General features: G+C 33.8%; 2 protein-coding genes across 2 annotated transcripts; one reads left to right on the top strand and one right to left on the bottom strand.

Moving 5' to 3' along the window:
* Window positions 1-525: 525 nt before the first annotated feature.
* On the bottom strand, window positions 526-8,710 carry LOC133188471 (proteasome subunit alpha type-2). Its single transcript, XM_061323954.1, has 7 exons — window positions 8,643-8,710; window positions 3,877-3,953; window positions 3,348-3,480; window positions 2,536-2,658; window positions 2,084-2,171; window positions 1,807-1,880; window positions 526-783 (listed from the first exon to the last, which is right to left on the bottom strand). Exons 1-7 carry the CDS (start codon window positions 8,678-8,680, stop codon window positions 609-611), a joined length of 708 nt encoding a protein of 235 aa, XP_061179938.1. The 5' UTR covers window positions 8,681-8,710; the 3' UTR covers window positions 526-608.
* A 226-nt stretch (window positions 8,711-8,936) lies between these two features.
* On the top strand, window positions 8,937-13,355 carry LOC133188393 (large ribosomal subunit protein bL32m-like). Its single transcript, XM_061323834.1, has 3 exons — window positions 8,937-9,033; window positions 11,394-11,636; window positions 13,012-13,355. The coding sequence occupies exons 1-3, from the start codon at window positions 8,970-8,972 to the stop codon at window positions 13,254-13,256; spliced, it is 552 nt and encodes a 183-aa protein (XP_061179818.1). The 5' UTR covers window positions 8,937-8,969; the 3' UTR covers window positions 13,257-13,355.
* Window positions 13,356-15,745: the final 2,390 nt, after the last annotated feature.

Raw genomic sequence — 15,745 nt, 5'->3', positions numbered from 1 at the left:
TCTTGAGGAAAAGATTTTTTAGCAACCAGTACTTTTGTTTTTATTTTCCTAATTATCTCTCTTTGTTTAAGGGCCACATCCTTAGTTTAAGTATAAACGAGAGCCCTTGGGCCAAGGATACTCTGTGACAAATTTGACAAAAATTGGCCAAGGGGTTCTTGAGATATGGCCCATATTCTAAAAAGTTTACGCACACCACACAAATGGCCATAGCATTAGCTCTTTGAGCCTTTGGCTCAAAAGAGCTAAAACCCCCCAAAATATTTGGAAAGTTAAAAGACAACAGACTACAGATAGACAATCTTTAAATAAGGGAACTAATGAGCTTGTCATGTCTGGTAGTACAGTGTAGCCAGAACATTAAATCATCCTGCAGATGTACATAGAGGCTAGGAATGGCAGACAATAAAACTGGACAGTATAGTTTCAGAACGGTCACTTTCTTTAATAGATTCAGAATGCATCATGTGAATTTTGTATTAATAATTCACAAATTCCACTAAACAGTGTGAAAAAAGTAAACAGTTGGTTTTATACAAAAGATTTTAATGTTATTGTTCTGCAACATTTAATGAGTAGCACTATAAAACATGATGAGGATGAAAATGTCACTGTACAGAGGCTAGGTAATCCTTAACCTCTGGGGGAGTTAAACGTCGGAATCCATCTTTATTACAAATTCCAATTTCTATGTTGTCTTCTGTCATTTGACCTTCAAAACTTTCTTTCAAGGTCAAAATGGCTGTGTGGACAGCATCTTCTAATTCTAGGTTATCACTGTACCTGTAAACAACAAAAATATTGAATTCCTTGTACCATTTACTCTGTATATATGTACATGAGCTGAAAAACTTAGTGTTTTTGAATATGAACTGAATGAAGATGGATACAATATTGTACTTTGCAAGGGCAAACAGTAAGTCCATCATGTTCTTTATAAAACATGTCACAGGACATAGGGGAAGCAAATGATGTTTTCTACTTTAACTGTATAACACTATTGTAACCCCCCTCCCCCTTTACAATAAATAAAGGGACAATCTTCATGAAATCAAAAGACACACATAGTTCAAGAAACATAATCCCCCACGGGCTTTGACAGTTACCTGAGTATCACAAGTGTCTTTGGATATGACCAGCTCAGTCTCACCTGGGACTAGAACTCGGGACTCATGTGACATGAATTTTACAATCTGGTGTCTGAGGACTTTTTTTGCTCACAATCATATTCAAGCAGCTTAGGAGTAGAAACGATTTATACCAATAGACAATATGCATTTTAATTAATATTTATTCAAATTAGCCCCATCCCTGAGTCTCAGCTCTGGGAACATACATTTCAGAAATCTGGTAAAGGGAAAATAGTTAACTGCCATCACACATACTGCTTGCTTGTTAAATGTCCAGGAATAAATAAGATTTTGAAAGGTACACTGAATAATGAATTTTCAAGGTATGACCTATTGAGCACCACCCTGGGGCCTGAATTCTTGACCTGGGGGACAGGAATTTAAAATCTTGATAGATGGCTAGTTTCTCATTATGATACACTGTAATGCTCTTAGTTTGCTTGTTAGTTATCCATGAGTTAAAATATCCAAAAATGTCATAGATAATTTTTTTAATATTCATGATAATGTATGTCCACCTTAGCCCAACCCTGGGCCTTAATCCTGGTCTTAAGTGAATGATAAAATGGAGAAGGGTGGGGGTCATGAGTTTCATAATTTTGGTAGACAGCTAAATGCTTATCATAATCATGCAAATTTCAGTCCTTCTAGATGCATTTTAAATATGTAACATTACCTTTTCTCTAAAAATGTTTTTCCATTAACATAGTTCTTTCCCATTGCTGTTGCTTTCCAAGCAAAATATGCTCCCTGAGGAGAATAAAAAAAATTATTGCCACATTTTGCAAATTTAAAACATTTACTATATAGATTTTCTAATCGAGAACATTATATAATAGGTGATCTTTGAGGATAATAATCAATATATGAGGCATCATACAATTTCTCTGTTTTAGGTTGCATACATCTCACACCTCAATGAATTATCAGCCATTTACTAATTAAGGACTTACACTGGGGTCACACTGGTACAAGTATGGCCTCTCCTCATCCTCATCCCAGCCAGCAATCAACAGGGACACCCCAAAGGGACGCACACCTCTGATAAAATCAATGAAACATTTATAACTTCATAGCAAGTCATATATACCATAGATATTCCAAACTTAAATTCAAATATGAATAGACTCATCTTTGACTTCAGTCCTATAAAAAAAATTTTCAGCTATTCTCAGTGGTTAAACATTGTTAGTGTTATTATAATGGAAATGTACATTCAGAGAAAAATCAAGAAATTTAAATGTGTGTATAGGTACAATGATCAAATTGCTGATAAATACAGTCCCTTTCTCTTCATCCCATTTCATAAAATTGTCATTGACAACAGACATTATATGAAGTTATGCATGGCAAGTAAGGTATTCCATTTATATATCATTTTTGTGTTGTTGCTTTTTTAACATACCCTGACTGTGTGTATTCCTGCATGACGTTGGCTATTCTGTGCACTATCTGGGCTGTGGGTATATTCTCTTGGTAGGCTAAGTAATAGTTCTGGGCTAGCTTTCTTGCATTCCGCAAGAGTACTCTAAGGGAAAGAGGAAAAAATAATCTCATAAATTTGCTCTCATATGTAAACCTGACAAAATAATCTTTTTTTTTCTTTTTTTGCTGAATTACTACATCAATTGCTATATCTACTACTTTATGTTTGTACAATTACTGGTAAAGTACATATTGAAGTACTATGTTTTATAAACAGAATTTTGAATATTGTCCTCATAGTTGAAAGAATATTTCTGCTTTACTGATCATTTTATGCTGATTTACTTTTCATTTACTTTTCATGCTGGCTCTTGGAATGTCAACTCAATCACCACTCTCATTTTCTAAATTTTTTTTGGTTAATAACATGTGCAAAATTAACTGTTTATAAATGGTAGCAGACAAATTTTCCAATAGTCTCAACTTCAGGCCCTGAAGAGCTATTAACAACAGTTGTGGGGATGTTCTGTCATAGAATAGTAAAGAATAATTAAGAACACACAGTTAGTAACATTTGAGATGGCAGCTTAAAAATACGGAGATATAACTCTTGAACTGTGCACACTTTTTTGTCCACAATATCATGTACAATTTTTTTGAATGCATGGATCTATAGCTTTCTGGTCATCCATCTGAATTTTTGTCAGACCAGTGAGCTACAGACCTGTAGGTACTGTATTCATTACTATTGTTGTTACCATGACTAGCTATCAAAAACAGCACACATTTCACCTGTAGTCAGGGCCCATTCCACTGTAGACCATGCCCACATTCTTGGTAATCATTTCAATCTTGTGGATACTGTTTTCGTCATATAATATAGATTTCTGCTTCTTCTCTGTTGCTAAAACAACTCCATTTGAGGCTAAAAGAAAATGGAAAGAAGATCATTATTATTCATTTATTGTGGTTTTATCACACCTGGTACAAATGCTATTTCAGTAATTCACATACAAATGATTTCATCAGACAAAAAAAGAGCATATTGATTTAATAACCAATGCAGAAAAGCCTGAGTGTGTACAGTGTCCATTCGTGATGCAAACAAGAGGCCCATGGGCCACAATGCTCACCTACTTTTTTCAGAACATTGCCACCACACTATGGTTCATGCTTACAAGTGATTTATCATATTCAGAAACAACTGCGAGATATTTGAATTTCCTTTTCTGATCATTAACTCTCCTAAGACATGTAAGTTATGTTCACTAGAATTTCTTATAAGCACACACAGCACCATCTCCTTTACAAGACAACATACCTTTTATACCCACAGAAGGAGCACCAGCACCTACTGCTGCCAAGGCATACTCTATCTGTACAAGCTTCCCAGAGGGACTGAAATAAAAACATAACCAAATGTATTTGATAATCTCTCCTGATTCACTATAAATATATAGCAATGACCTATAGGGTCAAGATTGGTTTAGTCCTTGCAAAAAGCTTAACAAGTTTCATTCCAGTCAATGAACTTAGGCTACATACATGAAGTAAGATAAATCTTTCTATTTCCATGTATGCAGTATGTATAGAGATAGAAGGTACCTTTTCATAGACACTATGTAGCATGATATTGGCAACACATTTAGAGTTTGTTATCTGAAAATGTTATTATAATTTGATACTTTTCTTTTTTTCATTGTAATGATAACATCTCAATTCTCTTCATGATAATAAAAACAAGCCATTGATCATGTTGATGTATACAAATTATTTAATTAAAACCCAACAGAGTGCAGTAATTGACAAGTAGTCCTACTGTTTAAAAACCTTGAAGGGATCTGAATTAAGACCATTGACTTATAAATATATTTAGTTCAAATAAAACAAGCACTACATGTTTCAGCTCAAGAACCCAAAAAAGTACTAGTAGTACAGAAAATAAAATCATATACACTGCATTGATTTATTTTTAAGGAATCGAATTAACAAAAAGTATATACAATAGAAATCTATCACAACTCAAAGTACATTATTGTACTGAGTAACACAGAGTGAATAATTTTTGTCCTCAAAGAGGGTGTTGCACTGAGGTATACTTCCACATGACTGCATTTTAGTAACAGGGGATTTATGATCTTTTCTCTTTATTGTCTAATGAACATGCATTACATGTAAATGAACAACTGAAGGAAAATACAATACCTCATATAAAACTAGAAATATGTCCATAGGACATGAATGTCCTGCCGAGGGTATATTTGTAATGCAACATGAAAATTTGTTTTAGTGTATGAAATCTTGAATAGTTTCTTTAAAATTGAAATTGAAATCTAAAAAGTTGGATATAGATGATAAATTCTCGCCAAATTATGTATAAGTGCATAAACTTACATAAATATATCTTAAATGGTTTCTTTAAAATTAAGCAAAATGCAAATCTAAGAAAAGTGAGGTCAAGGTCACAAGAAAGTTCAAGGTCAAATGTTTTTGATGCAGTTGAATACTTCTCACAAATACGTATCAGCATATTTAAGTTTGATAAAAATATTTTGAATGATTTATTCAAAACTGAGATAAACACTAATTTAAAATAAATAAAGTTAAGGTCAAAGGAAAGGTCATGGTCAAAAAAATGTTGATGCAGTTGAAAAGGTTACAACAGTATGTATTAGCATATGAAGTTTGATAAAAATATTATGAATGTTTTCTTTAAAACTGAGTTAAACACAAATTGAGAAAAGTGAGGTCAAGGTCAAAGGAAAGGTCAAGGTCAAAAAATATTGATGCAGTTGAATAGCTTACATCGGTATGTATCAGCATATGAAGTTTGACACTAATTTAAGAACCAGAAGTCTCTGATGAGACTGTAGCTCTACTGGTTTGTACTTATAACAATGTTACTATGTAACACTTGGACTTGAAACTTAGCAACAGCAATACATAGAATAATGATCCTTGGTGTAGTCTCTTTTTGTTTTATTGAGATTGTTGGATTATTACTATTTATTTAAATCAGACTAAAACTGTAGGAGGAGTAGCCTTTTAAAAAATTTTTACAGAAATTTCGATTTTAGTCACCATGGCAACATCAATCAACAAAATCAAAAAACAACAGACAATGTTTTATCTTAGTGTATTGTACCTGTTTGCCAGGTTATACTGAAATCAGATCAAAACTGTAGGAGGAGTAACATTTTGAAAGTATTTCAAGGAAATTTCTATTTTTAGTAACCATGGCAACATCAATCATCGAAATCGAAAACCGATAAAAAGCATTATGTATCTTAGTGTAGTCTACTTGTGTGCCAAGTTATATTGAAATCAGACTAAAACTGTAGGAGGAGTAGCGTTTTGAAAGAGTTTCACAGAAAATTCTATTTATAGTAACAATGGCAACACCGTTCATCGAAATCAAAAACTGATATAAAGAATTATGTATCTTAGTGTAGTCTACTTGTGTGCCAAGCTATACTGAAATCAGACCAAAATTGTAGGAGCAGTAGGGTTTTGAAAGAGTTTTCTAGAAAGTTATATTGAAATCAGACCAAAACTGTAGGAGGAGTAGCGTTTTGAAAGTACTTCCCATAAAGCTCTATTTTTAGTAACCATGGCAACACCTTCATCAAAATCAAAAACCAATACACAGAATTATGTACCTTAGTGTAGTCTACTTGTGTGCCAAGTTATATTGAAATCAGACCAAAACTGTAGGAAGAGTAGTATTTTGAAAAATTGTTTACAGACGGACAGACAGACAGACAGACAGCTAGACAGACGGAAGGACGACGGACACCTTACTATCGCATAAGCTCTTCTGGTCTCTGACCAGTAGAGCTAAAAATGAGGTCAAGGTCAAAGGAATGGTCAAGATCAAAAAATGTTGATGCAGTTGAATAGCTCTCATCAGTATGTATTAACATATGAAGTTTGATAACACTGTATTGAATGGTATCTTTAAAACTGAGCTAAACACTAATTTAAGAAAAGTGAGGTCAAGGTCAAAGGAAAGGTCAAGGTCAAAAAATATTGATGCAGTTGAAAAGCTCTCATCATTATGCATCAGCATATGAAGTTTGATAAAAATATCTTGAATGATTTTATTAAAACTGATCTAAACACTAATTTAAGAAAAGTGAGGTCAAGGTCAAAGAAATGGTCAAGGTCAAAAAATGTTGATGCAGTTGAATAGCTTACATCAGTATGTATCAACATATGAAGTTTGATTACACTGTCTTGAATGGTATCTTTAAAACTGAGCTAAACACTAATTTAAAAAAAGTGGGGTCAAGGTCAAAAAATGATGATGCAGTTGAATAGCTTATATCAGTCTGTATCAACATATGAAGTTTGATTACACTACCTTAAATGGTGTCTTTAAAACTAAGCTAAACACTAATTTAAAAAAAGTGAGGTCAAGGTCAAATGAAAGGTCAAGGTCAAAAAATGTTGATGCAGTTGCATAGGTCTCATCAGTATCTATCAGCATATGAAGTTTGATAAAAATATCTTGGATAGTTTCTTTGAAACTGAGCTTTGAACAGAGCTAAACGCAAAGTGTGACGGAAGGACAGACAGAAGGACAAGGACGGAAGGACAGAAGGATGGAAGATGGACATGACAAACACTATATGCCCCGGCCATATTCATGGCGGGGCATAAAAAAAAAAACTGTACTTGAATAGGCCACATTTTGAAACAGTTAAAGTGTGGCACCAGGTGGATTCGAACCACTACTCTAAAAAGTACAGACCCTAAAACGTGCTACTACACCTCATGAAGGAAACGAACTGTTCCGTGCAAAAAGCGTACCGTATCGTGCAAGAAGCGTACCGTACCATGCACAAAGTGAACTGTACCATACACAAAAGGAACCATTCCTTGCAGGAAGCGTACCGTACCGTGCACAAAGCAAACCGTACCGTACACAAAATGAATTGTTCCATGCAAGAAGCGTACCGTACCGTGCACAAAGTGAACCAAACCGTGCTAGTGGTGTAGTAGCACGTTTTAGGGTCTGTAACTATAGTATATTCTAACATGCTTAATACTACTTCCACAACAAAACTGTATGTACAAGCCAGGCATGAAGGCATTGTCTTGCCACACAAAATGGCAGTATAAGTAGTCGAAATTTTCATGGTCTCTATTAGGCCCAGGATGGCTATCAACAATGGGTTTGGGGAATGTTTTGTTGCTGAAGTAGTAAAAGAATATGTTAGGAACACATATGGATAGTAATATTTCGAGATTGGAATATAAATTCAGACCAATGAGCACAGGCACTTGTTTCATATATGGGGTCACCCCTTCTTTTTCTTTTCACATGGTACTTAACTGAATTTCAGGTACCCCCGCTTCAAGCTCCTATTTTGTTAATTTATCAATTATTAGCCTACTTTAAAATGACATCATTCGCTTTGAGAGACTTTTTTCTTGTCAAATAAATAGTTTCAGACGTCTCTGGTCAAGCTTCTTTGTTGTAAACCACTCATTTATTCCTCAAAAATTACCTCGATACATTTTAGAACTTTAGACGGGATACAAAACTTCCAGTTGGGGTTATAAATTTAGGATTAAAGTCATTAAACCAAAGACCTCTGAATGGAAAACTCAGAAGTCTTTGGTTTTATCCTACATTTAGAACCCCAACCTGAAATTGAGTTAGGAATCTTGTGGAAAGAAAAAGAAGGGGGTGACCCCATATATGAAACAAGTGCCTGTGCCAATGAGCTACAGATCTGCACCTAATCAGATTCCCTGCATTACTTGTCACAGAGTCTCGTGCTTTAGCCTGTTAACTGTCCACTGATCTATCTAGGCCGATATCCATATAGCCCAAACCACTACTCTTTTAATATTTCTTTTACGCTTTTTATATTACTAAGATATAATGAGAATACAAATCTCTTGATACCCTGTGGCTGTAGTTTCATGCACTGGTAGATTGGTTGATCTAGATTCTCATTTCATTTGACCTCTTTACAGCTGAATTACTTAAGAGAACAATGGTAAACATCATTAAAAAAAGTTTAAATATTAAATTTAGATATATCAACCAAAGGTTTGAACAAACTATCGAATTACCTAAAAGTAGTCAAAGAAAAACTGTATCTTTCCGACATGTTGAAATGACAATGCAACTAAAAAATAAAAGGTTAACTTGTACCAAAGATATAAAAAGTATAGCAAATAAATTTTCTAATATTTTGATTTTTTCCTTTTATATGAAACTTAAAACTTCATTGGAATTTTGTTTATTTAACATTTCCCTAAAATGAGTTGAATATTTTATCATATTCCATTATTGTCAACAACTAGTAAATGCGAAATAGTTACCGCACGCTTTATTTCACTTGGTTGGTTCCCTTACAAAATGTTAAAATGACAACCAGGTGAAAATCACGCCGCAAAATGAGTCTGATTACTAAGTTTCAAAGAACCTTGCAAAATCTGTATTTGGGATTTAGATACAATGGTAAAAAGAGAGATATTTTACATTCAAAAAGGTTTTTGGGATGCATTATAAATAACCACTTTAAGTTATTTATTGATTTGTTGTTACAGAGGAAATTCGAAATGTCCATAAATCTTTCAAGATAAAGTTTATACTAGCGAAGCATACTTTTTGTGTGATCAATTTAATTAGAAAAAAAAATTGACCATTATGATTATTGTACACTTGGAAATTTATATATATTGTGAGAGATTAATTTTAATATTAATTATTTAAAATATGTAACAGGTCCGGCACAATCTCTTGATTTAGCTATGTAGCTTGATTTAGCTATATAGCTTTATTAAGCTATTCAGAATAGCTTGATTTAGCTATTTTATCACACTTTTTTCTCAAATGTATTATTTTCTCAGCATGCACAAAAAGTCGCACCTTGGTGCAATGATAATATTTAACCTTGAACTCTTCTGAAAATAATGCATGTAAAAATCACTCATCAAATTGTGTCTCCTTAAGAGACTTTGTACTCAAAGTTCTAAAAGTTTTTGGGCTATATAAAGCAATTGATACAGTTAGATCTCGAATGAAATTATAAAGGAGGTCAATTATGGTCAACAAGATAGTTGACTGGTAATAATTCAGTACAATGAGAAGCAATCGTACTTATCCATGTTTCAACGCACACAAGGTAGTGTACAGTTACCCAACAATGGAAATTCATCTTTTGCTTAAAAGTATTCAAATGCTGCAGTGTTGGAACTATCTTTGATTTTGGTTGTTGTTTTATAGCCCATCTATACTTATAAATTAATAAATTTTGCAAATAAACTCCGAAACCGATGCACCAGAGTTTTTACTTACTCCTCTAAGAATACACTAGATACAATATGATGTCCGTAAACTATATTTAGATTTCACTGGCATTGTAAGTATCGTACATTAAATTAAAAGCCTACTTTTATTTTCTATAAAAAGCCATGAAATAGCAAAAACATGAGTACGGTGGCGTTTCCGGTTGGCAGATCTAAGTTACTGGCAATTTTCAATGAAACTGACAACAATCAGTCGTTTACTTATTTCATAAAACGTCATCACTGAATTATTCAATCAAAACTTCAATCAAAACTTGATTTAAATGACATAAAAGAAGTATGTTGTGATAACCGATTAAAAAGGGAAATGTACAAATTATTTTTGTCATTCACCGATCTTAATATTGACGGAAGCTTCTAGAACATCATATAGCATCGAGCCCGATGTTAAAAAGAAAAAGGAGACGATTATAGCTGCAGGAACATAAAAAAGCTGATGTCATTGTGTGAATGGTCATTGAAATAATGGTAAATCATTGATAACACTATAAGTTGTGAATATATTTATATATCGAAAGATATTACATATATGTAGTAGGTTTCCTTAATAAATTTATTGGTAAAATGTGTAATATATTCCTCACTGTGAGAGCATCGTGACAACGAACCCGAAGTACAATTTCTACTTGGTAATAAAATTGCTTACATGAAAAGAGAAATTTATGAATAAGATATTGCTCAAATACAATTAAAGCTGTAAAATTTTGTGTTTTAATCGATACATTTCAGTTTTTTTTCTGTATACAGTCTTTTGTATCAAATACTCGGCCTATTCATAGGGCGTTGAAAGCTAATTTTTACACAGGTACTTGCGTCTTGGTTTATAGATATGTATGTACCTTATTGATATGTAAAAAAGATAAATTACATTTTTTACATATCAAAAAGGTACATACATATTTATAAACCAAGACCCGAATACCTGTGAATTTTTACCCCCCCCCCCCCCGAAAAAAACTATCAGTAATATGTGCATATTCGCTGCTTTGATCCTTGACGGAAATGATAAGAGCATATGAAGTACAATATCCATAACATAGTATAACAGGTTTCACAATAAATATCAATTAATGAAATTGTTATTTTTTCAAGTTTTCACAAAAGGGGTGGGGGTGGTTGGAGACGCACATGCGGGATTTTGAACAAAGTATTTCTTCCTGTTATAAGCCTGTAGCCTGTCAGTAGAAACTACAATATATTTTCTGTCGGTAGTGGTATAAATTCAATTACCCGCGCTTGCGCGGGATTTCATCTAGTAGTACATATATGAATAGTCAATTACTTGCGACTTTTTGTCTATTTTGCACAAATAACATTTTTGTTAAAAACTGCACATAAATAGCTTTATCAAGCTATTTTGAATAGCTTAATAAAGCTATATAGCTATTTCAAGCTATATAGCTTAATCAAGAGATTGTGCTGGACCTGTGTAATCCCATAGAACTACACTATTCAGCACTCAGCAGGTTAGTTTTTTTTTTATTTTGTTCTTCTGAATTTTGCTTTTAGCACCAGCTTTGGTCACAGTGAATCACCTACCAGAAAAATATGAAAATGGGTCATCTTGGCAGACATTAAAGGACTGTTTTGAAAACATCATGAGGGCAGCTGTCCCAAAGAAGAGGAGGTCAAAGGAAAAACGAATGATGAGAAAGATGGGCCATTATGGACTTTTTCTGAAGGAGAACTTTAAAGAACGGAGGGAGATTTGTTTAACTTGTGGAAATTACTTCAGACGTGGATTTCTTTGTGGTATGCTCAACATTTTACTCATATTAAACTCAAATTAGCTCTTCTGACCTTAAAGTGTCCAGCATCTGTCTCTAACCCATACTGAAAGGAGACAATCGGCATATAGGGAAATTTGGAGTTGTCATTTAAGATTATCATACTTTCATGTTAAATACTGAAATCTGATTGGTTTAGAAGCATTAACTAATTTTTAATGTTACCTTTAGCATTAGCAACACACTTAGCAATGGGTAACATAACAATATAACAATAATGTAACATGTGCAATGTAAGCACGAACAGTTCGCGGTAGAATTCTCAAAACGTGACTCAGTTGTATGTTTGAAATAAGACAAATAAACATGATGTTAATAATAGCTTGGTCTGAGTGAGATTGATTGCAAAAACAAAAAATAGAAGAAAAAATATTTGTGAACATGGGGCACGGAGAGGTTAAGTAAGTAAGTAAGTAAGCAGAGTGTTTAAATACCTTCAAAAATGAGATCTGATTTGGAACAACAACAATATCCAACTTTCTAAAATATCAATTGGACATTCAGTATAATGAAATAAATGGTGCATGTTTTGGAGGGTAACAGTTGAAATTGACACCCCTCAGAAAACCATTGTCAACCTCCACTGACTTGTTGGTTGACAATAGTTTTCTTTCAGGGTGTCAATTTCAACTGTTACCCTCCAAAACTTTCACTATTTATACAATGTTGATCTTGAGAATCCGAAAGCTAAAAAATACAAATTGATATTTATATTATCTCCATGTTTTGTATGGAAGGGCCACATAGGAGAATCAAATTCTTCATAGGATAGCAATGTTCTTCAATGTCTTCTTAAAAAGACCAGGTCAAAAGTGCGGGAAATGTATATACACATGTTTAAGCATCCACTCTCTCAGAGAAATGTGACTTGGGTTAGCATTGTACGTGGCCAAGTGATTTCTTCTTTCTTTTGAAACAATGGTGAATAATGTCATAGAATAGAATACTTTTACCTGTTAATGTCATTGTGATATACCTAGAGTCAAACCTTGTTATCTCAAACTTGATGGGACTTAGAGAAAACTTTGACATATCCTAGGATTCAAGATATCAAGGTTAAGATACATAAAGGAAAAAAGTGGTTGGGACTTCCAGCTCACTTCAACATTTCAAAGGTTTCTGAGATATCAATGTTCGAGATACTGAAGTTCAACTGTATAGTGTTCAATGTTCATAGTTATTGAATACTATGAAAAAAGTCGGTCTTTGTTTTATCTTTTGGATTAATATGTTATAAAACTTGTATAAAATACCTTTGCAATGTAAATAATTTACTTATTAAAATTCCTGTGCTGTGTACTTTCATTGTAAACTTAAGATAACATTTTTTTTCCCCCCAGATCATTGTTACAATACTGCCAAACAACAGACAATGAAGATATGGAAAGAGATTGGTGATAAATACATGAATTTTCAGTATTTCACAGTGGACGATAACCCAAACAATGTCAGGCGATCATTTAGATATGAAAAATTGAAGGACTGGTTTCCTGAAGAACAAATGGAGAAGAGCTCTCAAACAGAAAAGAAGGAGTCTAGTGAATCAAGTACACACACCCTCAAGGAAACAACCCCAAACTCATAGTATTGTTTTGGATGGCATTTGAAAATAGTGACTTTTTGTACAGTGAGGTGTGAAGTCATTTTGTTTAGTCTGATATAAAAAGATGAGATTTTCTAGAAAGTTTTGTTTTAATTTGCATTTTACAAATAACACACTCATGGTTACAACTTTAAACTTTCTATAGGCAGTGTTTCCTGTCACATCAGATAGCCAGACTATATTACATGCTTTATAGTTCATCTCAGAGCATGTCCACAGCTAATGACCCAATTCGGGATAATTAAGATATAGTTAAAGTATAATATAACTAGAAATATGTCCATAGGACATGAATGCCCCGCCGAGGGTATATTAGTAATGCAACATGAAAATTTGTATTGATGTATGAAATTTGATGAGAATATTTTCTTCAAAATTGAAATTGAAATCTAAAAAGTTGGATACTCACCAAATTATGTAGAAGTGCATAAGCTTATATAAATATTTCTTAAATGGTTTCTTTAAAACTAAGCAAAATGCAAAGAAGAAGGTACGGTTTAGGCTTTATTGTGCCCTAAAAATTTAATGTTCTTAAAAAGTTATTAAATTGGCTATAACGTGAGTTGAGTAGATGAATATGATAAATCATTAAAGAATATGGCATGAAGGAGGACCATTCTGGAAATATGACATCATTAATTTGGTACATTTCTTAGTTTTATGCAGAAAAGCCTCAAAATGACTCATTTCTGTGCTTACTTTCCTTTAGAAAATAGTGTCTGCAGCCCTCGCCCACTTCAATTTTTAGATATATTATGTAAAATGCTTTGAAAAATATCATATCTCAAAATCTTTGTGGGCGATGCATGCGCTCTATGTTTTCTTAAAGAAAATTCCACTGAAAATGTTGATGCAGTTGAAAAGCTTATATCAGTATGTATTAGCACATGAAGTTTGATAAAAAATATTATGAATGGTTTCTTTAAAACTAAATTAAACACAAATTGAGAAAAGTGAGGTCAAAGTCAAATGAGAGGCCAAGGTCAAAATGTGATGCAGTTGGATAGCTTACATCAGTATGTATCAGCATATGAAGTTTGATAAAAATATCTTGAATGGTTTCTTTAAAACTGAGCTAAACACTAATTTAAGAAAAGCAAGGTCAAAGGAAAGGTCAAGGTCAAAATGTTGATGCAGTTGAGTAGCTTGCGTCAGTATGTATCAATATATGAAGTTTGATTACACTATCTTGAATGGTATCTTTTAAACTGAGCTAAACACTAATTTAAGAAAAGCAAGGTCAAAGGAAAGGTCAAGGTCAAAAAATGTTGATGCAGTTGCATAGCTCTCATTAAAATCTATCAGCATATGAAGTTTGATAAAAAATATCTTGGATAGTTTCTTTGAAACTGGGCTTTGAACCGAGCTAAACGCAAAGTGTGACGGAAGGACAGATGGAAAGACGGACATGACATTAAACACTATATGGCCCAGCCATATTCATGGCGGGGCATAAATAGGATGGGATTATTTAAAAATCTTCTTTAGGACCACATTGCCCAGAAAAACCATAACAAATCTTTTCATATATTCAGTGAAACCTGTCTGATCTGGCAGGCACCCAGGTAGGAATGGACAGGATGTTGGAATGCACAGTGGAAGAGGTACTGTGAGCACTTAGTTCACAAAATAATACCCCCCCCCTCCCCCGGCACACTACCATATGAGTATAATGGCAGAGCCCATGTTTTGCTATTGGAAATCCCAAATATGTGTCTGATCAAAACACAAAGTAGGAGGTGCGTAATGAGACAATGTAAAAAAGATTCTGTGAAAGTCTTGCTAAATTTTATTCCGTGGTATAGGTGGAGTTGTCCAAGCGTAATGGACATGCGGATGAAAATCCCCATCATTATATTCCCCCCTGCTTTTCGAGGGGGGGGGTTAATAAAGGTCAGAATTCACAGGGAAAACGATTATACAGATGTCAGATAAGACAGGTTTTACTGTATTATAGATTCATGTCTGCCAAAATCATGACCCCTTGATCTGTCGTTCACTGATTTGAAAAAAAAGTGGGATGGACGGTTTGTTATTTTGCAAACATCCCCATCCTTCAGTTGTGTGTGTGTGTGGGGGGGGGGGGGGTTACCAAGCAAAAATTCCTTGACAAGCAATCCCCCTAAAAGAGAGAGAGAGAGAGAGACGTTATTATTGAGGGGGCATAAGCATAAAGTAGCAATGTTTTCTATAGTATACTACATGTATATATTGGCAAAATTATTGGGGGTAGGGGTTGGCATCCTCCCCCCGTTCCTATGGCCATGGAAATGTTTTTGTCTAATGCAAACATTAATATGCATAAACCATTCCTGGCAATTGCTCATTTGTCAGAGAAGTGTGGCTAAATTGAGTTGTGCCCATTGTTTTGGGGGGAAAGGAGTAAAATTAACACCAATTAATTTGATTTCAAAAGAAATTGACTACGTCCCGTTCTTTCCGTCAAGCTGTACCATCTAATTCAATGTTAT

This window comes from Saccostrea echinata, unplaced genomic scaffold (genome assembly GCF_033153115.1).
Source record: "Saccostrea echinata isolate AGI-Se365-2 ecotype Australia unplaced genomic scaffold, CSIRO_AGI_Sech_v1 ptg000001l, whole genome shotgun sequence".
Lineage (NCBI taxonomy): Eukaryota > Metazoa > Mollusca > Bivalvia > Ostreida > Ostreidae > Saccostrea > Saccostrea echinata.
This window is presented reverse-complemented; position numbering and strand designations above follow the sequence as displayed.